General features: G+C 44.6%; 1 protein-coding gene and 1 non-coding gene across 5 annotated transcripts in view; both read left to right on the forward strand.

Annotated features, from left to right (window-relative positions):
- Nucleotides 1-2,971: 2,971 nt before the first annotated feature.
- LOC118154238 (U6 spliceosomal RNA) lies at nt 2,972-3,077 on the forward strand. Its single transcript, XR_004744128.3, has one exon. It is a non-coding gene; the product is annotated as a U6 spliceosomal RNA (small nuclear RNA).
- An 8,988-nt stretch (nt 3,078-12,065) lies between these two features.
- The window catches only part of DHX8 (DEAH-box helicase 8), a 39,567-nt gene continuing 28,752 nt past the window's right edge, over nt 12,066-22,880 (forward strand). For 2 of the 4 annotated variants that reach the window (XM_035299645.3, XM_054255687.2), the window contains exons 1-9: nt 12,066-12,266; nt 15,280-15,365; nt 15,944-16,016; nt 16,714-16,799; nt 17,853-17,962; nt 18,354-18,701; nt 19,070-19,214; nt 19,308-19,511; nt 21,648-21,735. In XM_035299645.3, the coding sequence (XP_035155536.1) occupies nt 12,119-12,266; nt 15,280-15,365; nt 15,944-16,016; nt 16,714-16,799; nt 17,853-17,962; nt 18,354-18,701; nt 19,070-19,214; nt 19,308-19,511; nt 21,648-21,735 (1,288 nt within the window). In that variant the 5' untranslated portion in view covers nt 12,066-12,118. The remainder of the gene's footprint in view (nt 12,267-15,279; nt 15,366-15,943; nt 16,017-16,713; nt 16,800-17,852; nt 17,963-18,353; nt 18,702-19,069; nt 19,215-19,307; nt 19,512-21,647; nt 21,736-22,880) is intronic. The other 2 variants (XM_035299647.3, XM_078375509.1) reach the window with 1 other exon arrangement.

Below are 22,880 nucleotides of genomic sequence, written 5' to 3' on the forward strand. Positions count from 1 at the left end.
AAGATATAACAAACCAATACATTAAAATAGATATCATTATATATGCAATTTATAACATACAAGAGTGTGTGTAATTAGTCTTTCTTTTTTTTTTTTCTTTTTTGAGACGGAGTTTTGCTGTTGTTACCCAGACTGGAGTGCAATGGCGCGATCTCGGCTCACCGCAACCTCCGCCTCCTGGGTTCAGGCAATTCTCCTGCCTTAGCCTCCGGAGTAGCTGGGATTACAGGCACGCGCCACCATGCCCAGCTAATTTTTTGTATTTTTAGTAGAGATGGGGTTTCACCATGTTGACCAGGATGGTCTCAATCTCTTGACCTTGTGATCCTCCCGCCTCGGCCTCCCAAAGTGCTGGGATTACAGGCGTGAGCCACCGCGCCCTGCCTAGTCTTTCTTTTATATTTACAGAAATAGCTGAATGGCACCCAAAGAGCAAATTTCTCTGTGTTCTAGAGGAAGAAAGTTATCATAAGGAGAAATTATAATAACTTTGAGCACTGTCTCCTGAGTAGCCAAGGGAACAGTTTCTTCATCACAAACCCAGCTGGCATTTACAGATAGCTGTGAAAGACTAGATCAGGCCTTGGCAACTGGGGGCAATATGGCTCTTAGAAGGAACTGAAGGATATAGTTCAAGGCTTAAACAGCCCTGCTCAAATTTGCCTCTTAAAAGCAGTCAAAATTGAGGCCCCATCATTTGAGGTCTGGCCAAATGGCCTCGCCGCCTCGCCTGTCTCTCCACCTCCCTGTAACTTGTTATAGTTTCTATCTACTTTGTAGGGTCATGGTAAAAATGGTGCAAGTATCTAGCCACATGCCCTAAGTAGGTACTCAATAAATACTGCTTCACTTTCTTTCTCCTATGGCTCTACATATTGTTTTTTAAAAAATCATGAGCACAGCCAAGGCCAGATGTGTTGGCTCACACTTGTACCCAGCACTTTGGGAGACTGAGGAGAGCAGATGATGAGGTCAGGAGTTCAAGACCAGCCTGGCCAACATAGTGAAACCCCATCTCTATTAAAAATACAAAAATTAGCCCGGCATGGTGAAACACACCTATAGTCCTAGCTACTCAGGAGGCTGAGGCAGGAGAATCACTTGAACCCAAGAGGTGGAGATTGTGGTGAGCTGAGATCAAGCCACTGCAGTTCAGCCCAAGCAACAGAGCGAGACTCCATCTCAAAAAAAAAAAAAAAAAAATCATGAGCACACAAACAAGGTCGGCTGTAGACATTTCATTGTAAGAGCCGGCTACATGGCTCAGATATTGGCTGTGGTACCCTCTGCTTTGTTTAAATAGGATCCCATAGTGATTCTCAATTTGAACTGAGCAAGTGCAGTTTGAAATATATCTTAGTATTCTAAATGCTTTCCTGGCCCATAAGGAATCAGGCAGGCTACAGCATGTTTGGATAGAGATTCACATCTAACCCATGAACATATATAAAATGCTTATATTAGTTTTCTTGTATTACACAGGCACAGGGACAAAATTATAATGTACGGTATGCCAAAGGCTCAAAATAGCAGGACAGTTATTTAAATTGCAGTTTAGAATTCCTCAAATCACTACCTTTTCCTAAGAAGTCCATATCCTCATGACATTGTAAGCTCAAAAAAGAAAGGAGGAAATATAGTATCTATCATCTGAATGTGCAAACCCCCTTCACGTGGCAGAACATTTGTAGCTAGCCACGTGGCTTTGGGCAAACCACTTGATGTCTTCAATTTGAAAAACATTTGCATACCTTCCTCATGCAAGGCTTTGAGGTGGACTTCTGGGGGATGACTCAGACCAGCTTTTAAAAAGAAGGGCCTGCTGGATATGGACTTTTGGTAGAGTTAAGTACAGAATCTGCCATAGTTCTAGAAGCAGAATGGTATATTCGGGAATGGGAATAAGCAAGTCGTCTGATTTGGTTGAAGTATATGCGGCGTGCAGAGACTGCAGGGGGCTAAGGTTGTTAGGGGGCTATTTATTGGGAGGAGAGACCATCAGATGGGGAGACATCACAGATTTGGAGCCTAGGTGATTTGGAAAACAGGTTGCCTTTTTTTTTTTAGATGGAGTCACCCAGGCTGGAGTGCAGCAGCACAATCTCAGCTCACTGCAACCCCTGCCTCTGGATTCAAGTGATTCTCCTGCCTCAGCCTCCCAAGTAGTTGGGATTACAGGCGCCCACTACCATGCCTGCCTAATTTTTGTATTTTTAGTAGAGATGGGCTTTCACCATGTTGGCCAGGCTGGTCTTGAACTCCTGACCTCGGGTGATCTGCCCACCTCATCCTCCCAAAGTACTGAGATTACAGGCATGAGCCACCACTCCCAGTTTTAAATGTACTAAAGATCCTAGGTTTTAAGATCCTAATTGGACATTCAGCTGGAGTGTCCAAAAGGCAGCTGACATGTGGGATTGGATGTTGGGAGTGTTTCCGAGGGTGGACATATAGATCTGAGAGCTGCTGAAAGTGAAAGTTGAACCTGATTGGGTCTTAACAAGGATGTAGGTTCAGTTCATGCAATCGTGACACCAAAATAATGGTAGGCTTACACCAGACAGAGGGTATTTTTTTTTTCTCTTTCACATAATTCAAGAGTAAGCAGTCTAGGGTTGGCATGGTGGCTCTGGGATTTCAGAGACTCAAGTTCCTCCTATCTTTTCGCCCCACCAAACCCAGGGTCATGCCTTTGCTCATATTTTCCAAGATGGCTTAACACTACTGTATCTGTAGTTCCAGCCAGTGGGAAGGAGAAAATGAGTTAAAAGTATGACCTGGAACTACTGCAGAACTGGAACCCTGGTCTTTAGCTAAACTCACGCTAAACCCACAATAAAGATTACATTTCCAGTCTCCCTTAAAATGGCCAATCAGAGGCGAGCCAAATACGTATGAGCAACTTTTAGATCCATTCTACAAACATCTTTTGAATAGCACTATGTCCTTCCATACTGAGTCACAGAGAACAGTGCTCACTTCAGCAGCACATTTCCTAAAATTGGAACCACACAGGAAGATGAGCATGGCCCCTGTGCAGGGATGACGTGCAAATTCGTGAAGTGTTGCATATTTTTTAAAGAAAGGCCAGACACAATGGCTCACGCCTGTGATCACAGCACTTTGGGAGGCTGAGGTGGGGGGATAGCTTGAGCCCAGGAGTTCAAGACAAGCCTGGGCAACACAGCAAGACCTCATTGCTATTAAAAAAAAATGTTTTTTGGCTGGGCGTGGTGGCTCACGCCCGTAATCCCAGCACTTTGCGAGGCTGAGGTGGGCGGATCAAGAGGTCAAGAGATCGAGACCATCCTGGCCAACATAGTGAAACCTCGTCTACTAAAAAATACAAAAATTAGCCAGGCGTGGTGGCGTGTGCCTGTAGTCCCAGCCACTCAGGAGGCCAAGGCAGGAGATTTGCTTGAACCCTGGAGGCGGAGATTGCAGTGAGCTGAGATCATGCCACTACACTCCAGCCTGGCAACAGAGTGAGACTCTGTCTCCAAAAAAATAAAAGATAAGAAGATGCAGGCCAACAAGGCCACGGCCATGAGTGCAGGTGCTGAGGCTATCAAGGCCCTCATAAAGCCCAAGGAGATTAAGCCCAAGATTTCAAAGGGTGTCAGTCACAAGCTTGAGCCACTTGCCTGCATTGGCCACCCCAAGCTTGGGAAGTGGGCATGTGCCCGCATTGCCAAGGGGCTTAGGCTGTGCCGGCCCCAAAGGTCAAGGCCAAGTATCAAACCAAGGCCCAGGCTGCAGCTCCAGCTTCCGTTCCAGCTCGGGCTCCCAAAGGTGCCCAGGCCCCTACAAAGTCTTCAGAGTAGTTATCACCGTCTGCCAACATGAAGCCAGAAGGAATGGTGTGACCCCCACCCCCCGGGCTGCCATCCACATGGTGCTGGGGTCCTCCTGTGCTATTTGTACAAATAAACTTGAGGCAGAAAAAAGAAAAAGAAGAGTAAGCTAGGTCAGAGGGAATTTCATAGATTGAGATTTAGAAATTGAGCCACTTTAAATAATGATAGAATCTAACATGGCTGGGCATGGTGGCTCACGCCTGTAATCCAAGCACTTTGGAGGCCAAGGCGGGTGGATCACCTGAGGTCAGGAGTTCAAGACCAGCCTGACCAACATGGTGAAACCCCATCTTAAAAAAAAAAAAAAGAATCTAACATGTGAGTTTGTTTATATTATCTCCTAAACTCCTTCCAACTCTAAAACTCTATGAGAAATATGAGTGAGTGAATACTGCACTTACATCCAATCCAAATGGCTGACAGTGTGACCCCAATCAATCCTTGTTACATGTGAAATCCCAAGTCCAAGTCTATCCCCATAGACTTGGACTATTTTAGGAATTTCTGCACGTGCTCAATGATGAGGATAATCAATCACCACTATTGGACCTCTATGTCTTTCAAAAAAATTTTTTTATTGAGACAGGATCTCACTCTGTTACCCACGCTGGAGTGCAGTGATGCCATTATAGCTCACTGCAGCCTCAAACTCCTGGGCTCAAGCAATTCTCCAGCTTCAGCCTCTTAAATAGGTGAGACTACAGACATGAGCCAGATGCCCAGCTAATTTCTAAATTTTTTGTAGAGTTGGGGGGGGGCTTACTATTTTGCCCAAGCTGGTCTTGAACTCCTGGCCTCAGGGGATCCTCCTGCCTCAGCCTCCCAAAGTGCTGGGAACAGCCAGGTGTGGTGGTTCATAACTGTAATTCCAGCACTTTGGGAGGTCAAGGTGTATGGATCCCTTCAGCCCGGCAGTTTGAGACCAACCTGGGCAACATGGATTCCATCTGTACAAAAAATACAAAAATTAGCCAAGCATGGTGGCCCATGCCTGTAGTCCCAGCTACTCAGGAGGCTGAGAGAGAATTGAGCCCAGGAGGTAGAGGTTGCAGTGAGTCATGACTGTGCCACTGGACTCCAGACTGGGACAGAGCAAGACTCTGTCTCTAAATAAATAAATAATAAAACAAAGTGCTAGAATTACGGGCATGAGCTACCATACCCAGCAAAACTTTTAATAGAAATTCTACTCACACCAGTATTTCAGAGTGGGCTGTGGAAGTTACGTAAGATCAGAGTCTGTGTCATGTAAAAGCAAATATATGACTAAAAAGGAAAAAAAAATCTTTGCTGCACACATATCCGTGTGATAGAGGTTCATCCTCACTTCCCCCTTTCCCCTCCCTCAGCCAATTTGCAATTAAAAAAAGAAGGTAAAATGACGATGTCTTGGAACAAATTACTTTGTTTGAAAGACGGAACCACAGGTTGGTGTTCATGGGAGGACTCAGACCTGGCACACTACTATGAGGCAGAGAGGATGCTTGTTAGGAACTTGTGATCATAATTGAACCAGGCAGGGGAGGCTGGGCCCCTGAACTCTGTCTCTTTATACTGAGTTTTGAAAGCAGAGCTTGGCTCTCCAATTGCCCCATATGCTGGTTTTATTTGGTGGCTCAGCTGGGTGGAGTGAACTCTGGGAAGAGATGCATTCATTTTCAGTTACCTCACCAGATTGCTAATTTTCACTCTGAAGGCATAAATCACCATAATTACCGTAATCCCAAAACGAAGGGGCTGCTTTTCTGGCACAAGGGCAGCAGCTATGGACACTGCCAAGGCGGTCCTACCTGAGAGCTGGGGAAAGGGCTGCAGATGGCTGGCTCTGCCGGGACACTGAGATTTGGGATAGAGGGGGTGCTGGGAACCCATTCTCCTTTACCTGGGAGAAATGGAGTTCCTGGAGGAGCCGCTTCTTCTGCATTCGTGGCAAGCCTGTGGCTTCAGACAGAGCTTTGGCCCTGGGCTCACTGCATAGCCTACACTGCACAGCTGTTGACATGCTTGACTTACGAACAGAGCATCAACAGAACCTCAGAATTTCAGTTCCTCTTCTCTCATCTTTTCCCATCAACTCATGCCTTGTTTTGGCTGGCTTTTTGTTTTTGCATTTCTCCTGAGGAAATCCTTATAAATTCCTGAATAAATTACCTCAAACAGAAACCAGAGGCTACAAAAATCCCTGGTCCCCTGGAGCAGAGGGTAAATATCATTAGAGAGGGGGAAAAATCAGAGAAGGGGGAAAAAAAAGCCCAATGTAACTTGTCGCTTTGTCATTCATACTTACAATCTTGATTAAAATCGTTTTCTTTTTTCTCTTTTTTTCTTTTCTTTTTTTTTTTTTTGAGACAGAGTTTCCCTCTTGTTACCCAGGCTGGAGTGCACTGGCGCGATCTCGGCTCACCGCAACCTCCGCCTCCTGGGTTCAGGCAATTCTCCTGCCTCAGCCTCCTGAGTAGCTGGGATTACAGGCATGCGCCACCATGCCCAGCTAATTTTTTGTATTTTTAGTAGAGACTGGGTTTCACCATGTTAACCAGGATGGTCTCCATCTCTTGACCTCGTCGTGATCCACCCGCCTCGGCCTCCCAGAGTGCTGGGATTACAGGCATGAGCCTCTTTTTTTCATTTTTTTTTAAAAAGAGTCTCACTCTGTCACCCTGGCTGGGGTGCAATGGTATAATCTTGGCTCACTGCAACCTCCGCCTCTTGGGTTCAAGCAATTCTCCTTCCTCAGCCTCCTGAGTAGCTGGAATTAAAAGTGTGTGCCACCATGCCCAGCTAATTTTTGTATTTTTAGTGCAGATGAGGTTTCACCATGTTGGTCAGGTTTATTTCGAACTCCTGACCTCGTGATCTGTCCGCCTCAGCCTCCAAAAGTGCTGGAATTACAGGCGTGAACCACTGCGCCCGGCCCGTTTCCTTTTTATTTTATATTTACGTTTATTATTTTTATTTTTTTAAATATTCACCTGGGTGTAGGTGGGCTAAGGCCAAAAAGGGTGTTAGCCTTTTTTTTTTTTTTTTCTTTTTTTTTAAATAGAGATGGGGCCTCGCTATATAGTCCAGGCTGGTCTCCAACTTCTGGCCTCAAGCAATCCTCCCACTTTGGCCTCCCAAAGTGCTGGGATTGCAGGTGTGAGCCACTATGCCCAGCCAATGTTTTTTGTTTGTTTGGTTTTTGGTTTTTGGTTTTTTTGAGACAGAGTCTCCTGTTGCCCAGGCTGGAGTACAGTGGTGTCATCTTGGCTCACTGCAAACTCCACCTCTTGGGTTCAAGAAATTCTCCTGCCTCAGCCTCCTGAGGAGCTGGGATTACAGGTGCCTGCCATCATGTCCAGCTAATTTTTGTATTTTTTTTTAGTAGAGATTTGATTTCACCATGTTGGCCAGATTGGTCTCAAACTCCTGACTTAGGTGATCTGCCCACCTCGGTCTCTCAAAGTGCTGAGATTACAGGTGTGAGCCACTGCGCCCAACCCAATGTTTTTCTTTTTAAATAAAATCAACCTAGGCTGGGCGTGGTGGCTCAAGCCTGTAATCCCAGCACTTTGGGAGGCCAAGGCAGGTGGATCACGAGGTCAAGAGATGGAGACCATCCCGGTCAACATGGTGAAACCCCGTCTCTACTAAAAATACAAAAAATTAGCTGGGCATGGTGGCATGTGCCTGTAATCCCTGCTACTCAGGAGGCTGAGGCAGGAGAATTGCCTGAACCCAGGAGGCAGAGGTTGCGGTGAGCAGAGATCGCGCCATTGCACTCCAGCCTGGGTAACAAGAGCGAAACTCCGTCTCAAATAAATAAATAAATAAATAAATGAAATCAACCTAAACTAAGTCTAAGACATACCAACTAGATCCTGAATCAAGGTGACTTAAAAGATGAATAACTGATAAATAAATATGAAAAAATTCCTTACCATTCCCACAGAAGATGAAGAGGCCTAGATGAAGGGATAACATTTTTCTGACAAGTTCACATCTTAACAGTGTCTGGGTACCTGGCTTTGTGCTTGCTTTTGCCCGACATTTTAAAGACTCTTAAAACACAAGAGAAAAATAATAATAAAATAAATAAAAAATTTTTTTAAATGCAAGAGAAAGGGGAAACTTGACTATACCAAAAAAGAAAAAAAAAATCTGCTTAGGAGGAACATTTTTTTGCCTAATACTATAAAGCCTTGGAGAATTTAGAACCTAAAGCATCTGTTATTGCCGATGGCAGGTTGGTGACCTAAGAAGAGAGGGAACTGTGGGCCAGGAATGTTATGCACAAATGGAGACGTGCTTGGGCATTGGAAAACAAGGCAGATGAGTAACAGACTGCAACAGGATAAGCTGCCCTATGAAGTGGCTTTGCCCGGCAACCCTAACCTGCCTGCCCTCAGATGACGGGGAACAGATCAGCTTTGTGTTTTTCTTTGTTGTTTTCTTTTTCTGTCTTACAATCATCTGCCCTCATGTTTAGGCAGCAGAGAGACCTAAGTTATAAACACAGCTCTTCCAGGAGCTCTCTTGGCTGAGCACGGCATTTAGAGTATTCTAGTTCTTCCTTAAAGCTTTTCACTTTTTTTTTTTTTGAGATGGAGTCTCGCTCTGTTGCCCAGGCTGGAGGGCAGTAGCATGATCTCGGCTCACTGCAATCTCTGCCTCCTGGGTTCAAGTGATTCTCTTGCCTCAGCCACCCGAATAGCTGGGACTACAGGCATGCACCACCACACCCAGCTAATTTTAGTCAAGACAGGGTTTCACCATGTTAGCCAGGCTGGTCTCCAACTCCTGATCTCTGGTGATCTGCCTGCCTCAGCCTCCCAAAGTGCTGGGATTACAGGTGCGAGCCATCCTGCCCAGCCTAATAATGAAAATTAATTATAACTGATATTATATTGGAAAATATTCTATCCAAAGGACAGTTAGGATATATTTACTTTTGCACTGAGTTCAATTCACAGTCTCTTATGGGGAGGAAGAGTAGAAGGATTCCATGTGCATCTGTGTTTGGGCTATCAAGTTATCTGTATCTACATAATTATTTGTTTTCCTTTGGCTTCAGAGAAATTTTTGGTGTTACAAGAAATATGTATATCGTGTAAAAACTGTCACTACTTAAAATGTGTAGTTAATGGCACATGTAAATAAAATGTAATGTTTTGCTGTTAATATTTGCTATTGATATATATGTTCAATAATTCCCAAATTATTCTAATATTTAGTATGAATTAATTCTAGTATTTATTGCTATTACTGCTACTATATGTTATGGTTCCATAGCCCATTTTCTGACAGAGCTTTAAAAACAAAACAAACTCCAGTCTGGACATGATCACACCTGTAATCCCAGCACTTTGGGAGGCCGAGGCTGAGGGATCACCTGAGGTTGGGAGTTCGAGACCAGCTTGGGCAACATGGAGAAACCCTGTCTCTACTAAAAATACAAAATTAGCTGGGCATAGGGGTACATGCCTGTAATCCCAGCAGTTTGGGAGGCTGAGGCAGGAGAATTGCTTGAACCCAGGAGGCAGAGGTTGTGGTGAGCCGAGATCACACCATTGCACTCCAGCTCGGGAAACAAGAGCGGAACTCCATCTAAAAAACAAAAACAAACAAAACTCCCTAACTGTTCCTCCTTCCAGTTAAATATTGAGGAAAGCAGAATAGAACTATGACTTTTTAAAGGCAAAGAAGCACAGAGAATCGACATCAAATAGAATAAGCCCTTGACATTGTAACTCCAAGCTGGCGAGTTGAGCACATTAGATCAAGTGCAGAGTTTTCCATTTTATTCATGGGGAGAAAGAGGAAGCGAGAGGGGAGGAGTGGGAAGAACTCAGAGGTTACAGTACTGATTCCTTAGGAACCTGGATGCATGGAGCTCCTGGAGGCAGTGAGAACAATTGCTGGGGTTTTCTCTACCTGTCATTTTTCAGTCCATGGTGAGATGTTGAAGAAAGAGTCCAAAGGTGCATCACTGTAAAAAATGTTGCCAAAGTGAAAAGCAGGAGTCTGATTTCCTCCTTTTGATTGCTCGGAGAGCCACTTGCTTTAGGGTGCTTCTGTTTCCTTATTCATCACACAGAGCACTGGGGTGTGGGGAAAATCGCCATCCCACATTGGGGTTGCCACAAAGGAAAAAAGGACCTGGAGCAGAAGTTGGGAGACCTGAGCTTATGATCTTGAATTCACAGCACAGCTAATATTTGGGAGAACAAGGTTTGTTGTTTTTGTTGTTGTTGTTTTTTGTTTTTTTGTTTTTTCTTTCTTGAGACAGAGTCTCACTCTGTCATCCAGGCTGGAGTACAGTGGTAAGATCTCTGCTCACTGCAACATCCACCTCCCAGGTTCAAGTGATCCTCCCATCTCAGCCTCCCTAGTAGCTGGGACTACAGGCACATACCACCACAGCCACCTAATTTTTGTATTTTTAGTACAGACAGGGGTTTCACCATGTTGGCCAGGCTGGTCTTGAACTCCTGACCTCAAGTAATCCACCTGCCTCAGCCTCCCAAACTGCTGGGATTACAGGGGTGAGCCACTGCGTTTGGCCCCTGAAGGAATAAGTTCTAGGAGGACTCAGGAAAACGAGGGATTGCAAAACAGGTTTTCACAAGAGTGGAGCCAGCCGGCTCTGAGGGTTTCCAGTCTAAGGGGATTTGTGCTTGTTAGACCACAGACCAGCTCCACTGTGACCATCTTCTCAGCCTTGTGATTTGTTTTTTGAGACAGACTCACATTCTATCACCCAGGCTGGAGTGCAGTGGTGCAATCTCAGCTCACTGCAACCTCCACCTCCCAGGTTCAAGTGATTCTCATGCCTCAGCCTCCTGAGTAACTGGGACTACAGACGCCTGCCATCACCACGCCTGACTAATTTTTCTATTTTTTCTTTTGTTAAATGTTTTGAGATAGAGTTTTTGCTCTTGTTGCCCAGGCTGGAGTCCAAGGGTGAAATCTCGGCTCACTACAACCTCCACCTCCCGGGTTCAAGCGATTCTTCTGCCTCAGCCTCTAAAGTAGATGGGATTACAGGCATGCACCACCGCACCCAGCTAATTTTGTATTTTTAGTAGAGACGGGGGTTTCTCCATACTGGTCAGATAGGTCTCGAACTCCTGACCTCAGGTGATCCACCTGCCTCGGCCTCCGAAAGTGCTGGGATTACAGGCGTGAGCCACTGCTCCTGGCCAATATTTCTATTTTTAGTAGAGATGAGGTTTTGCCACGTTGGCCAGGGTGGTCTGGAACTCCTGACCTCAAGTGATCCACCAGCCTTGGCCTCCCAAAGTACTGGTATTACAGGCATGAGCCATTGCACCCAGCCTAGCCTTGTGATATTAACAGTAACTGACATTTGCGGTGTGCCGACTGTGTGTCACACTCCTTCCAGTTATTATTCCATTTAGGGTAGAGCAACATTATTCTATTTTGCAGGGGAGAAAACTAAGGCCCCAGAGATTAATTTGCCCAAGCACCCAGCTGGACAGTGGAAGTGCCAGTTTCCTCGTGTGTTTGCCTGGGGCTTATCAAAGACCGCCTGACGACAGGAACCACAAAGAAGTGAAGCCGGGAATTTGCGGATCCACAGTAAAGCAAGTTCGTCTTTAAGATTCCTTTTTCTTTTTCTTTTTTCTTTTTTTTTTTTTTGAGACGGAGTTTCGCTCTTGTTACTCAGGCTGGAATGCAATAGCGCGATCTCGGCTCACTGCAACCTCCGCCTCCTGGGTTCAAGTAATTCTCCTACCTCAGCCTCCCGAGTGGGGACTACAGGCGCGCACCACGACGCCCGTTCACCTTGTTGACGAGGATGGTCTCGATCTCTTGACCTCGTGATCCACCCTCCTCCAAAGTGCAGAGATCATAGGCGTGAGCCACCGCGTCCGGAAAAGATTCCTTTTTTAAAGGGTTCTAAAGTGCAGGCTGTTTTGAGGCTTCCTCCCGGCGCCTCTTGTGCAGGCCACGATCGCCCTCTGCCGGCAGGAGCGCGCGGAGTGACCGTTTCCGGGCCTGAGGGCGGTGGAGATTTTTCTTGCCTATAGAGGGCGCGGCTTGGCGTGCAGAGTAACCCTCTCTAGCCGTCCCTTCCTTATGCACTTCCTGTCTGATCTCTATGATCCATCCAATTGCTCCTTGATTAGTTCCTTACGTTTTCAATTTACCGTAAATAAAGGCGACGCGCGTCGACCTGGAAGTGAAAGCTGCAACTCGGCTTTCGAGTAGCTCCGTGCGCCGGCTGTGAGGAAGGAGGTCCGGGGCAAGCTGCAGCCATGGCTGTGGCTGTAGCCATGGCAGGATCCGTAATCGGGTCGGAGCCAGGCCCAGCGGAAGAACTTGCCAAACTTGAATACCTGTCTTTGGTGTCGAAGGTTTGCACTGAGCTGGACAATCACTTGGGGATCAACGACAAGGACCTAGGTGAGCCCTGGGAAGTCCCTGTGGCCTCAGTTTGGGATTGAGGAAAGCGGAAGGAGAAAGAAAGGTGGCTGATGGACCGAAAATATGTTCGTGTTAGTCTGTGGAGGCAGCTGGTCCTGAGGGTTTCCTGACTAAAGGGATCTGTGCTTGACAGACCACAGACCAGACCCGGGCGCAGGGAACTGCGGCCGTGGCCTCGGCTTGAGAGCCCTTGAGAAACTAGAAACTTTCCCAAAGCTGTCGGTGAAGCCCGGGGCGGTCAACTCTGCTTGTTTTTGTTGTTGTTTTGTTTTTTTGTTTTTCTCCCAGCCAACATCTTTAACAACAGCAGCAGGTGCTGCGATGACGATAATGATGGCTGACGTTTATTGGGTGCTCACTGTGTGCCAGATGTGATGCTCACCTCTTTATTGACATCTTTTTTGGTCTTCACGCCTCTCTGTGACATAGTCCTAGTCTGTGTTTTTTTTTTTTTTTTTTTTTTTTACCGTTCTTTCTGTACTCTTTTTTGAGACAGGGTCTCTCTCTGTTGCCCAGGCTGGAGTACAGTGGCACGATCTCAGCTCACTGCAGCGTCGACCTCCTGGGCTCAAGCAATCCTCCCACCTCAGCCTCCCGGGTAGCTCGGACTACAGGCATGCCCCACCAAGCTTGGCTAATTTTTAAATTTTTTGAAGAGACGGGGGTCTCACTATATTGCCCAGGCTGGTCGCTAACTTCAGGGCTTAAGCAGTCCGCTTGCCTCGGCCTCCCAAAGTGCTGGGATTATAGGCGTGAGCCACTGCGTCCTGTACTATGTCTTAAACACCAGTCACTATTCGGGGCAAACTACATCTGGGGAACCCAGCCTGAGGAATTAGAAAATGCTAGGGTCCTAGATCTAAGGCCATAGACAGATGGAGCCCTTATGAAGGTAAAAGGGGATGGATGGGATAAAGGGCAACCAATGGAGGGATTGGCTTTTGATAAGTACAGGGTTGCTTCCTCAGTTGTAACAGGAGTGAGGACAGAATATAGTTGCAGGTTCGGATGAGTTTAGATACTGGTGGTAGGAAGATGAGTGAGAGAGTTCCAGCCCAGTCTTCAGTTTTCTAAATGAAGATGAAATCATCAATTGGAGGGATGGAAGGGAAGGGGCAGGTGACAGGAGGGGGTTAGGGAAGTTAGATGAGTGACCTTTGGTACGATTCATAGTTTCTCTGAAGCTGTTTTTCTCTGTGAAGTGGGACAGTGTCGTCACATGTAGCACTTAGGAAGATGCCCTGCAGCCAGTATATTTTAGTTTAGTTTTCTCTTGCCTCCCAGTCAAGATGTGTCTGTCCTGTATATCTTTTCCTCGGTATTCTCTCCTTTAGTTGATAATGAGGTGATCATTTTGTCGGTTTTGCTATCTCATTAATATGTTTCCTTTATTCAGCAACTATTGAACTAGGGGGCTAGGAATACCACAGAGAACAAGAGAGATTTCTGCTTTCAGGGAGCTTAACTTTCTCTGTTTTTGTTTTAACTCCTAGTACCTTGGCCTTTTAGAGGAAACAAGTTACTGACATCTTCCGGTGTTTGTTTTGATGTTAACTTAATTTATGTACAAAACATAGAGCAAGGTATAAACTCTGTTTTGGTTTTTTTTTTTTGAGTTGGAGTTTTGCTCTTGTTGCCCAGGCAACAAGTTATCTAGATCTTTCATGAGTTAGTTATCTAGATCTTTCATGTTATTTATTTATTTATGTATTTAGGATTAGCATTCAAATGAAAGCATTAAAATTTTTTTGTAGGACTCATAGTATGAGGCTTATTATCTCAGTCTATGGCAAAATTCACTTCTTTCTTTCTTTCTTCTTTTTTTTTTTTTTTTGGTTTTTGTTGAACCCCCCCTCCCCCGCCCCCATGCACTTCTTTTCTGAAAGTCTCTCTTTTTTTTTTTTGAAACAAAGTCTCACTTTGTCACCCAGGCTGGAGTTCTGTGGTGCTATCATGCCTCACTGCACCCTTGGCCTCTTGGGCTTAAGCCATCCTCTCACCTCAGCTTCTCAAGTAGCTGGGATTACAGATGCACACCACCACCCCTGGCTGATTTTTGTATTTTTTGTAGAGATGGGGTTTTACCATGTTGCCCAGGCTGGTTTGAACTCCTGGGCTCAAGCAGTCTCCCCACCATGGCCTCCCAAACTGCTGGGATTACAGGCGTGAGCCTGTCGCTTAATTAATAAATAGCTCTAATATTAGAAGTTTCAGGAACTAGACTGGGAGCAGTGGCTCATGCCTGTAATCCCAGCACTTTGGGAGTCTGAGGCTGGAGGATTATCTGAGGTCAGGAGTTCAAGACCAGCCTGGCCAACATGGTGAAAACCTGCCTCTACTAAAAATACAAAAATTAGCCAGGCATGGTGGCAGGCACCTGTAATCCCAGCTACTCGGGAGGCTAAGGCAGGAGAATCACTTGAACCTGAGAGATGGAGGTTACAGTGAGCTGCGAGACACTGCACTCCAGCCAAAGCGAGACTGTCTCAAAAAAAGAAAAAACATGTTTCAAGAACTAGGCAGGTTTGTTTAGAAATATTTGGGGAACAAGTTAGTCTTTCATCAGTGTGGAGATTGCACTGCCTAGCAGCTGCCTGGCCCTCATAGACAGATTGGGTCTGTCTTTCTGTTGTGTGCCTCTGTGTGTCTCTGTGTGCATGCTTTTTATTGTCACCTTTAGAGTCTAGTCTAGGTGCCATTGTGCCCAGGTAGTAGTTTTGTGAGAAGAGGGTACGATGATGTGGGGCAAACAGTTGTTCCTAGTTTAAATACGCTCAAGGGCTACATGGAACCATTTTGTAGTAATATCTTTCATTTGTATAAATTCACTAGAACATGTGGATAATCTCAGCAGTCTAGATTTTCTTTCTTTTATCAGATGGTAGACTCTGGTTTCTATGACTGTTGGATAACCTAATCAGTTTTGTTTTCAACATCTCGCAGCTGATTTCTTGCTCATATCTCTCTTCTGAATTCTGTTTCTTATTTGAAGCTGAATTTGTGATCAGTCTTGCTGAGAAAAATACCACCTTTGATACTTTTAAGGCTTCTCTCGTCAAAAATGGTGCAGAATTTACGGTATGTATACCTGGAGAAGGTAATCTGTAGATATTAATGTTTTAATGTCACTATCGAATTTAAGTTTTGATGGGAATTATATAGGATTTTGATATAGGAAGGAGACAATTTTACACATATCAAGTAAACCATTAAATGTGTAATGTTTTCATGCCATTCAGCAGTGGTGATGTAAACAGATTTTCTATAATACCTCTCTAGGAAAACAGGGCAAGATTTTCATCATTAAGTTTTTGTAGGTATTTACATTCTTATTCTGTGAGTCAGGAAGTCGGAAATGAGTCTTGGGGGTAGTTCTAAACCGTGGGAAATAAAATGATGGCAGGGAGCCTAATAACTTTTATCCTCAAAGAGTACTAAGTATTGGCTTTCTCTGAAGCTGCTGTACTAGGTTCATGCTGCACCAGGTTGACACTGTTTCCTTTATTGCAATTAGCTAAAAGCAAGTGCATAACAATCCTTCCCTAAAGGACATTCTTTGCCTTTTCCTTTTAGAAGTGTATTTAAGCACCTTTTCAAAGTGTATTTAAGCACTGATCCAGGAGTTGACAATTTTTGTTCTATGTTTCTTTTCAAAGGATTCTCTTATTAGTAACTTGCTGCGTCTCATACAAACCATGCGACCTCCAGCAAAGCCTTCCACTAGCAAAGGTAAGCAGAGCTTCCAGCTGAGCTGAGAATGATGTAGATTCTGAGCAGCCTGTAAATTGCATTTGTTTTCCTCTCAGCAGTTGCTGAGCAAGTAAATATTCTAGTAAGATTTTTAAAATGGACTGGGTGTAGTGGCTTACTGCTGGCCCAGAACTTTGGGAAGCCAAGGTGGGAGGATCACTTGAGACCAGGAGTTTATGACCAGCCTGGGCAACATAGAGAGGCCTAGTCTCTACAGAAAAATAAAAAAATTATCCAGGCATGACGGCGCACCTCTGTAGTTCCAGCTACCTGGGAGGCTAAGGCAGGAGTGTCACTTGAGCCCAAAAAGGCAAAGCTGCAGTGAGCCATGGTCGCACCACTGTACTCCAGCCTTAGTGACAGAGTGTCTGACCTCCCGTGTTTCAAGAGGAAAAAAATTTCAAATGACTTAAGACAAAATCAGAATGATAAGGTATAACCAAATGAGTATTGCTATACTCCTCTCTCTGCTCCATTTCCAGATAGTTTGTGGTCAGTGTTTTTAGAAAATTAAATTACATTTGTAGTAAGGGGTATGATTAATATGTAGCAAAATGCAATGTTTTGTTTTTAGTTTGATACAAATCTAACATTGAAGAAGTTATTTTGTTAACCATTAATAATATTAAACATATCTCTTTTTTTTTAATCCCTTCATGCTCTTTAATGAAATAAGATCCAGTTGTTAAACCTAAAACGGAAAAAGAAAAGCTGAAGGAACTCTTCCCAGTCCTTTGCCAACCGGACAACCCTTCTGTTCGGGTACTGATGCCATTTTGAGAATGTCTACTATAAATGTGTATTCCCAACCCTTTTTCTTTGTCTCATTAGTAATTTTATTAATTTTAAGTTTGCCATTGTAACTTATTTTTCAGAAAGTGTTTGATCCCTCCCTAAGCATGTACTATGTATTGAATATGTTAAAGGGTTCTGAGAATGATATTCAAGGGAAACGAGATTGGGAATTTGGGGAAGTAGTGATTGGGATATGAAACTGGAACAGATGCCTGATGTATGAAAATAGATGTTTTTTGCCCTGTTCCTAGCTAAAGGTCTAATTTTAAAAGCATTTTGGTTTTTAAATTTCATTTGAACAGATATTAGGTACTTACTGTATGCCAACGCCATTCTAAGTACCTGGGTAACAGCAGTGAACAGAACCGACAAGAGTTTCTGCCTTTGGAGATTATATGCTGGTTTTAGGGTAGGAAGCAGGAAATAAACATGTAAACATTCGGGTGGGGAGGAGATAGGCAATAAACAAACAAGTATATAACACAGCAGATAGCAATAAGGGCTACAGAAAAAATAAAGCTGGGGTTGAGGGGAGGGAAAAAGAGAGTGTAGAGGGAAAGTTGCTTTTTTTTTCTGTGCCTCCCTCAAAAGAGAGTTGCTTTTTAAATTTTTCTAATATCTGTTTTCTATTTATAATCATCACTTGCGTTCTTTTATGGCAGAGATGATTAGTATCTAACTGCCTTTCGAAGAATCGCCTGAACCCAGGGGGCTGAGGTTTCAATGAGCCAAGATCGCGCCTCTGCCCTCCAGCCTGGGCAACAGAGTGAGATTCCGTCTCAAAAAAAGAAAAAAATCTAACTGCCTTTCATAGAATTATGTTAAGGACAAAGGGGATTTGTCAAATGTAGCAGTGATTCTCAAGAGCCTTTGTCCATTTCTTCTGCATCTATCTCAAATCAAGCTGGAAATCTCTGTCCCTCTTCTGTTTCCCTCACATAGTGGTTAGTGATTTGTAGATGTACCTGAAGTACATACAGATTCCTGAGTGGTTTTCTTCCTTCTCCTCTACCTGTGCAGACCATGTTGGATGAAGATGATGTGAAAGTTGCTGTGGATGTCCTGAAAGAATTGGAAGCTTTAATGCCCAGCGCAGCAGGCCAGGAGAAACAAAGAGACACTGAGCACCGGTTTGTCCTTACTGTCCTGTCTTTTGGAAGTTTAGGATACTGTGACAGTTGAATTTTGTGGACCAGCCAAGCAAAACTGTGTGCAAGTTTACAGAATCTGGACTGGTCATATATCATATTGTTGGATCCATTTTTATTGCTCCCTGCTAAGAGTATGTAGCAAATACCAGGATGTTCAGAAGAGAGAAATCAGGGTTGAAAGAGGCTGAATATGTTTGTGGCTTGATTCTTTATTGGCCTCTAGAGGTGCCGTAGTTACTGAAACTCTAATTCAGTTCAACACCTAGTGGGCACCTACCATGTACATGACACTGTACTGGGTGCTGGGGGATGCAAAGATGAAGCTGCATTGGTTTTTTCTTTTTTAAACAGGTGCTTATTGATTTGTTAGGGACAGGACAAAGAAGAAGAAGCGGAGTCGAAGCCGAGATCGAGACCGAGATCGAGAACGAAATCGAGATAGAGACCACAAGCGGAGACACCGATCCCGCTCGCGATCACGCTCTAGGGCCCGGGAGAGGAACAAAGCCAAGTCTAGATGCCGGTCCAGGAGCAGGAGTCAGAGTCCCCCCAAAGACCGGAAGGACCGGGACAAATACGGAGAGAGGAATCTGGATAGATGGCGGGATAAGCATGTGGACCGCCCTCCTCCAGAAGAGCCCACCATTGGGGACATTTATAATGGCAAAGTTACCAGCATCATGCAGTTCGGTTGCTTTGTGCAGCTGGAAGGACTAAGGTAATGGCTGGTGCTCTTCTGTTCACACCAGTGATGGGCAGAGTTTCTTTTATCACTGAGGATTTTCACATTCTAATAAGTTATTTTGATTAATGACACTTTAGAAATGGACTCTTGAAATGATATGTTTATTTGTTTCTCTGTCTTCAGGAGATCTGTCCTTTGCTTGTTGGGACAAGTAGAATTCCCTCCCCACCCCATTTCTCCCCGTGGGAAGAGTGATAATACTATTTTATTGTTTGACCACCTTCATGGTACTTTTCTCTTGAGGTCAAGACCATTTTCTTTTGTTAGTTCCAACAAGGTTAGAAACTGGTTGGGGGAAAGTATTTTTTGGTATGCTCCAGATGTCTCTGACTCTCCCTCAGGAAGCGGTGGGAAGGCCTGGTGCACATTTCTGAGCTCCGACGGGAAGGTCGTGTGGCCAATGTAGCTGATGTGGTGAGCAAAGGCCAGAGGGTCAAAGTCAAAGTGCTGTCCTTCACCGGGACCAAGACCAGCCTGAGCATGAAGGTAGGTGAGACGGTCAGCCTGTTCTTACATCCGATGTCCAAGGGAATGGAAGAGGACAGCAAGTGAGCTAGCTCCCTTCTTTTTGTGCCTTAGGATGTGGATCAAGAGACTGGAGAAGATCTAAACCCAAATAGACGACGAAATCTTGTTGGGGAGACCAATGAAGAGACCTCAATGCGGAATCCTGATAGACCCACTCACCTGTCCCTTGTCAGTGCCCCTGAAGTAGAGGATGACTCACTGGAACGCAAGCGCCTCACCCGAATCTCTGATCCAGAGAAGTGGGAGATCAAACAGGTTGGGGCCCTTACCTTTCATGGCCAGATAGTCATTCAGCATGTAGCATGGTGCTTAGGGGTGTGTGCCCTTGAGCACGATGGCCTGGGATGACTTGGCCACTGTGTTAGTTTGTTTTCACACTGCTGATAAAGACATACCTGAGACTGGGCAATTTACTAAAGAGGTTTATTGTATTTAAAACTCCACGTGGCTGGGGAGGCCTCACAATCATGGAGGAAGGTGAAAGGCATGTCTCACATGGCAGCAGACAAGAGAAGAGAGCTTGTGCAGGGAAACTCCCCCTTTTTAAAACCGTCAGATCTCATGAGACTTATCCACTCTCATGAGAACAGCATAGGAAAGAGCTGCCGCACGATTCAGTTACCTCCCACTGGGTCCCTCCCAGAACACATGGAAATTCAAGATGAGATTTGGGTGGGGGCACAGCCAAACCTTGTCAGCCACTTACTAGCTGTGTAATCCTCAACTAAGCTACTCTACCTCGTTGTGCCTCAGTACCCTCATCTATAAAACGGGACCAGTGTTGGTGGTGTGAAGATTAAATGAGTAGTTAAGAGAGGTGAAACTCTTAGGTTAGTGCCTGGCATATGGTAATTGCTATGTAAGTCCTCATTATTGTTTTTATCTTTCTTCACTAAATGTCATAACCATGGTATGTCAAGTACCATGCAGAGCTAGGGCTATAAAGATGAATATAACATGGTTCCTGTGCTTAAGGAACTCAAAGTCCAGCAGAGGAGACAGATCTAAACAAATAATTGTGAGGGGTTACATATTTTTAATTTTATTTTATTTTTGAGACAAGGTCTTGCTCTGTCGCCCAGGCTAGAGTGCAGTGGCATGACCATGGCCCCCTGCAGCCTCAACCTTCCAGGTTCAAGCTATCCTCCCACCTCAGCCTCCCAAGTAGCTGTGACCCCAGGCACATGCCACCATGCCCAGCTAATTTTTTAATTTTTTGCAGAGACAGTCTTGCTGTTACCAGGGCTGGTCTCAAACTCCTGGGCTCCAAGTGATCCTCTTGTCTCAGTCTCCCAAAATGTCGAGATTGCAGGCATGAGCTGCCATGTCTGGCCTACATGTTGCATAATAAGAAATGTACCAGAGTGCTGTGGAAACAAGGGAAAGAGCAGATAACTTCCTCGGGGTGACACTTTTGAGCTTATGCTTTTCAGCACTATGTTGGAGAACCACCCCCACAACCCTGGAATGGGATGAATGACATTTGAGGCCTTGACATCGTGGGACAGGAGAAAAAAATTGGGTTTCTGGCTGGGCACGGTGGCTCATGCCTGTAATCACAGCACTTTGGGAGGCCAAGGCGGGCAGATCACGAGGTCCAGAGGTTGAGACCATCCTGGCCAACATGGTGAAACCCCCATCTCTACTAAAATACAAAAAATTAGCTGGGCATAGTGGTGCGTGCCTGTAGTCCCAGCTACTCATGAGGCTGAGGCAGGGGAATTGCTTGAACCAGGAGGCGGAGGTTGCAGTGAGCCGAGATTGTACCACTGCACTCCAGCCTGGCGATAGAGCAAGACTCCATCTCAAAAAAAAAAAAAAAAAAAAAAATATTGGGTTTCCAGGCTGGGCGCGGTGGCTCACGCCTATAATCCTAGCACTTTGGGAAGCCGAGGTGGGTGGATCACCTGAGGTCGGGAGTTCAAGACCAACCTGGCCCTCATGGCGAAACCCCATCTTTTAAAAAAAAAAAAAAAAACTGGGTTTCCTATATGAAACCTCTGTAATTAACTCTCTGAGAAAAGAAGAGTTTGGGCTGGGCATGTGGCTCCCACCTGTAATCCCAGCACTTTGGGAAGCCAAGGCAGGAGGATTGCTTGAGGCCAGCAGTTTGAGACCACCCTGGGCAAAGAGTGAGACCCTGTTGCTAGAACAAATTTAAAAGTTAGCCAGGTATTGTGGTGTGCACCGGTAGTCTCAGCTATTCAGGAGAATGAGGCAGGAGAATTGCTTGAGCCCAGGAGTTTGAGGTTGCAGTGAGCTTTGATCAGGCCACTGCACTTTAACATAGGTGACAAAGCAAGAGCCTATTTCAAAAAAACAAAACCAGAAACAATGAAAAAAGTTTTGATCTTAGCAGATTACAAATGCTGCCTTCTATTCTTTGGCTAGATGATCGCTGCCAATGTCCTTTCCAAGGAAGAGTTTCCAGACTTCGATGAAGAGACTGGCATTCTCCCTAAGGTGGATGATGAAGAAGGTAACTAGTCAATTGGATTGAGAAAGATAATTGGCAAGTTGAGCCATTGTATTTTGTGATTTGCTTGTAGTTTAGTGGCTATTAATTATTTGTTCTTTGGGTCTCACTACTCATCTCTCAAAAAAAAAAAAAAGATCTCACCACGATAGAAACAAGAAATTCATTTCTCTGACAAATGCTTATATATTATTATATTTGTTGCTTATACTAAGCTCTCAGGGCCAGGCATGGTGGCTCACGCCTGTACTCTCAGCACATTGGGAGGCCGAGGCGGGCAGATCACCTGAGGTCAGGAGTTTGAAACCACTCTGGCCAACATGGTGAAACCCTGTCTCTACTAAAAATACAAAAATTAGCTGGACGTGGTGCTGGGTGCCTGTAATCCCAGCTACTCAGGAGGCTGAGGCAGGAGAATTGCTTGAACCTGGGAGATGGAGGTTACAGTGAGCAGAGATGGCACCACTGCACTCCAGCCTGGGTGACAGAGTGAGACTCTGTCTCAAAACAAAAACAAAACGCTTTCAGGATATAAAAAGTTAAATTTGTATTTTTGAGAGTAAACTTGATCTCATATTCTTAGTAATTATTCTGAAAACCGTGGATTCACCTAGGTAACCTCTGAGTTGCCCTGGAAACAACTTTTAACTCAGCCCATAATGACTTTTCTGAAATTATGAAATCTTATAATAGAATTCTATAATTTATATTATAATAGTGAGCACCTATGAACTCATCACCCAGCTTAAGAAGTAGAATTTTGGAAGCACCTCTGAAGCTCTCCATGCTCCCCTCTGCTTAGATCTTCTTTCTCCCTCCTCGGAGTGACCACCATTCCAAATTTGTGTTAATCGCTCCCTCACTTTTCTTTAGAGTTTTACCGTCTACATATCTATCCCTAAACATTATATTGTGTGGTCTATTTTTGAACTTAACTCATATTTCTTTTTTTTGACTTATATATTTTTGATATTTATCTGTTATTGGTATTTCCAATGTTATAGAGTGTTTTTATACATACATTATCTATAATTTATCCATTTTACTTTTGGTAAACATATGAGTTGTTTCTTGGTTTTTTGTTAATCTTTGTGAGTAAGTATTTTGAAATTGCTATATTGTCTCTCAGTGCTTATGTGCAAAACGTC

This window comes from Callithrix jacchus, chromosome 5 (genome assembly GCF_049354715.1).
Source record: "Callithrix jacchus isolate 240 chromosome 5, calJac240_pri, whole genome shotgun sequence".
NCBI lineage: Eukaryota > Metazoa > Chordata > Mammalia > Primates > Cebidae > Callithrix > Callithrix jacchus.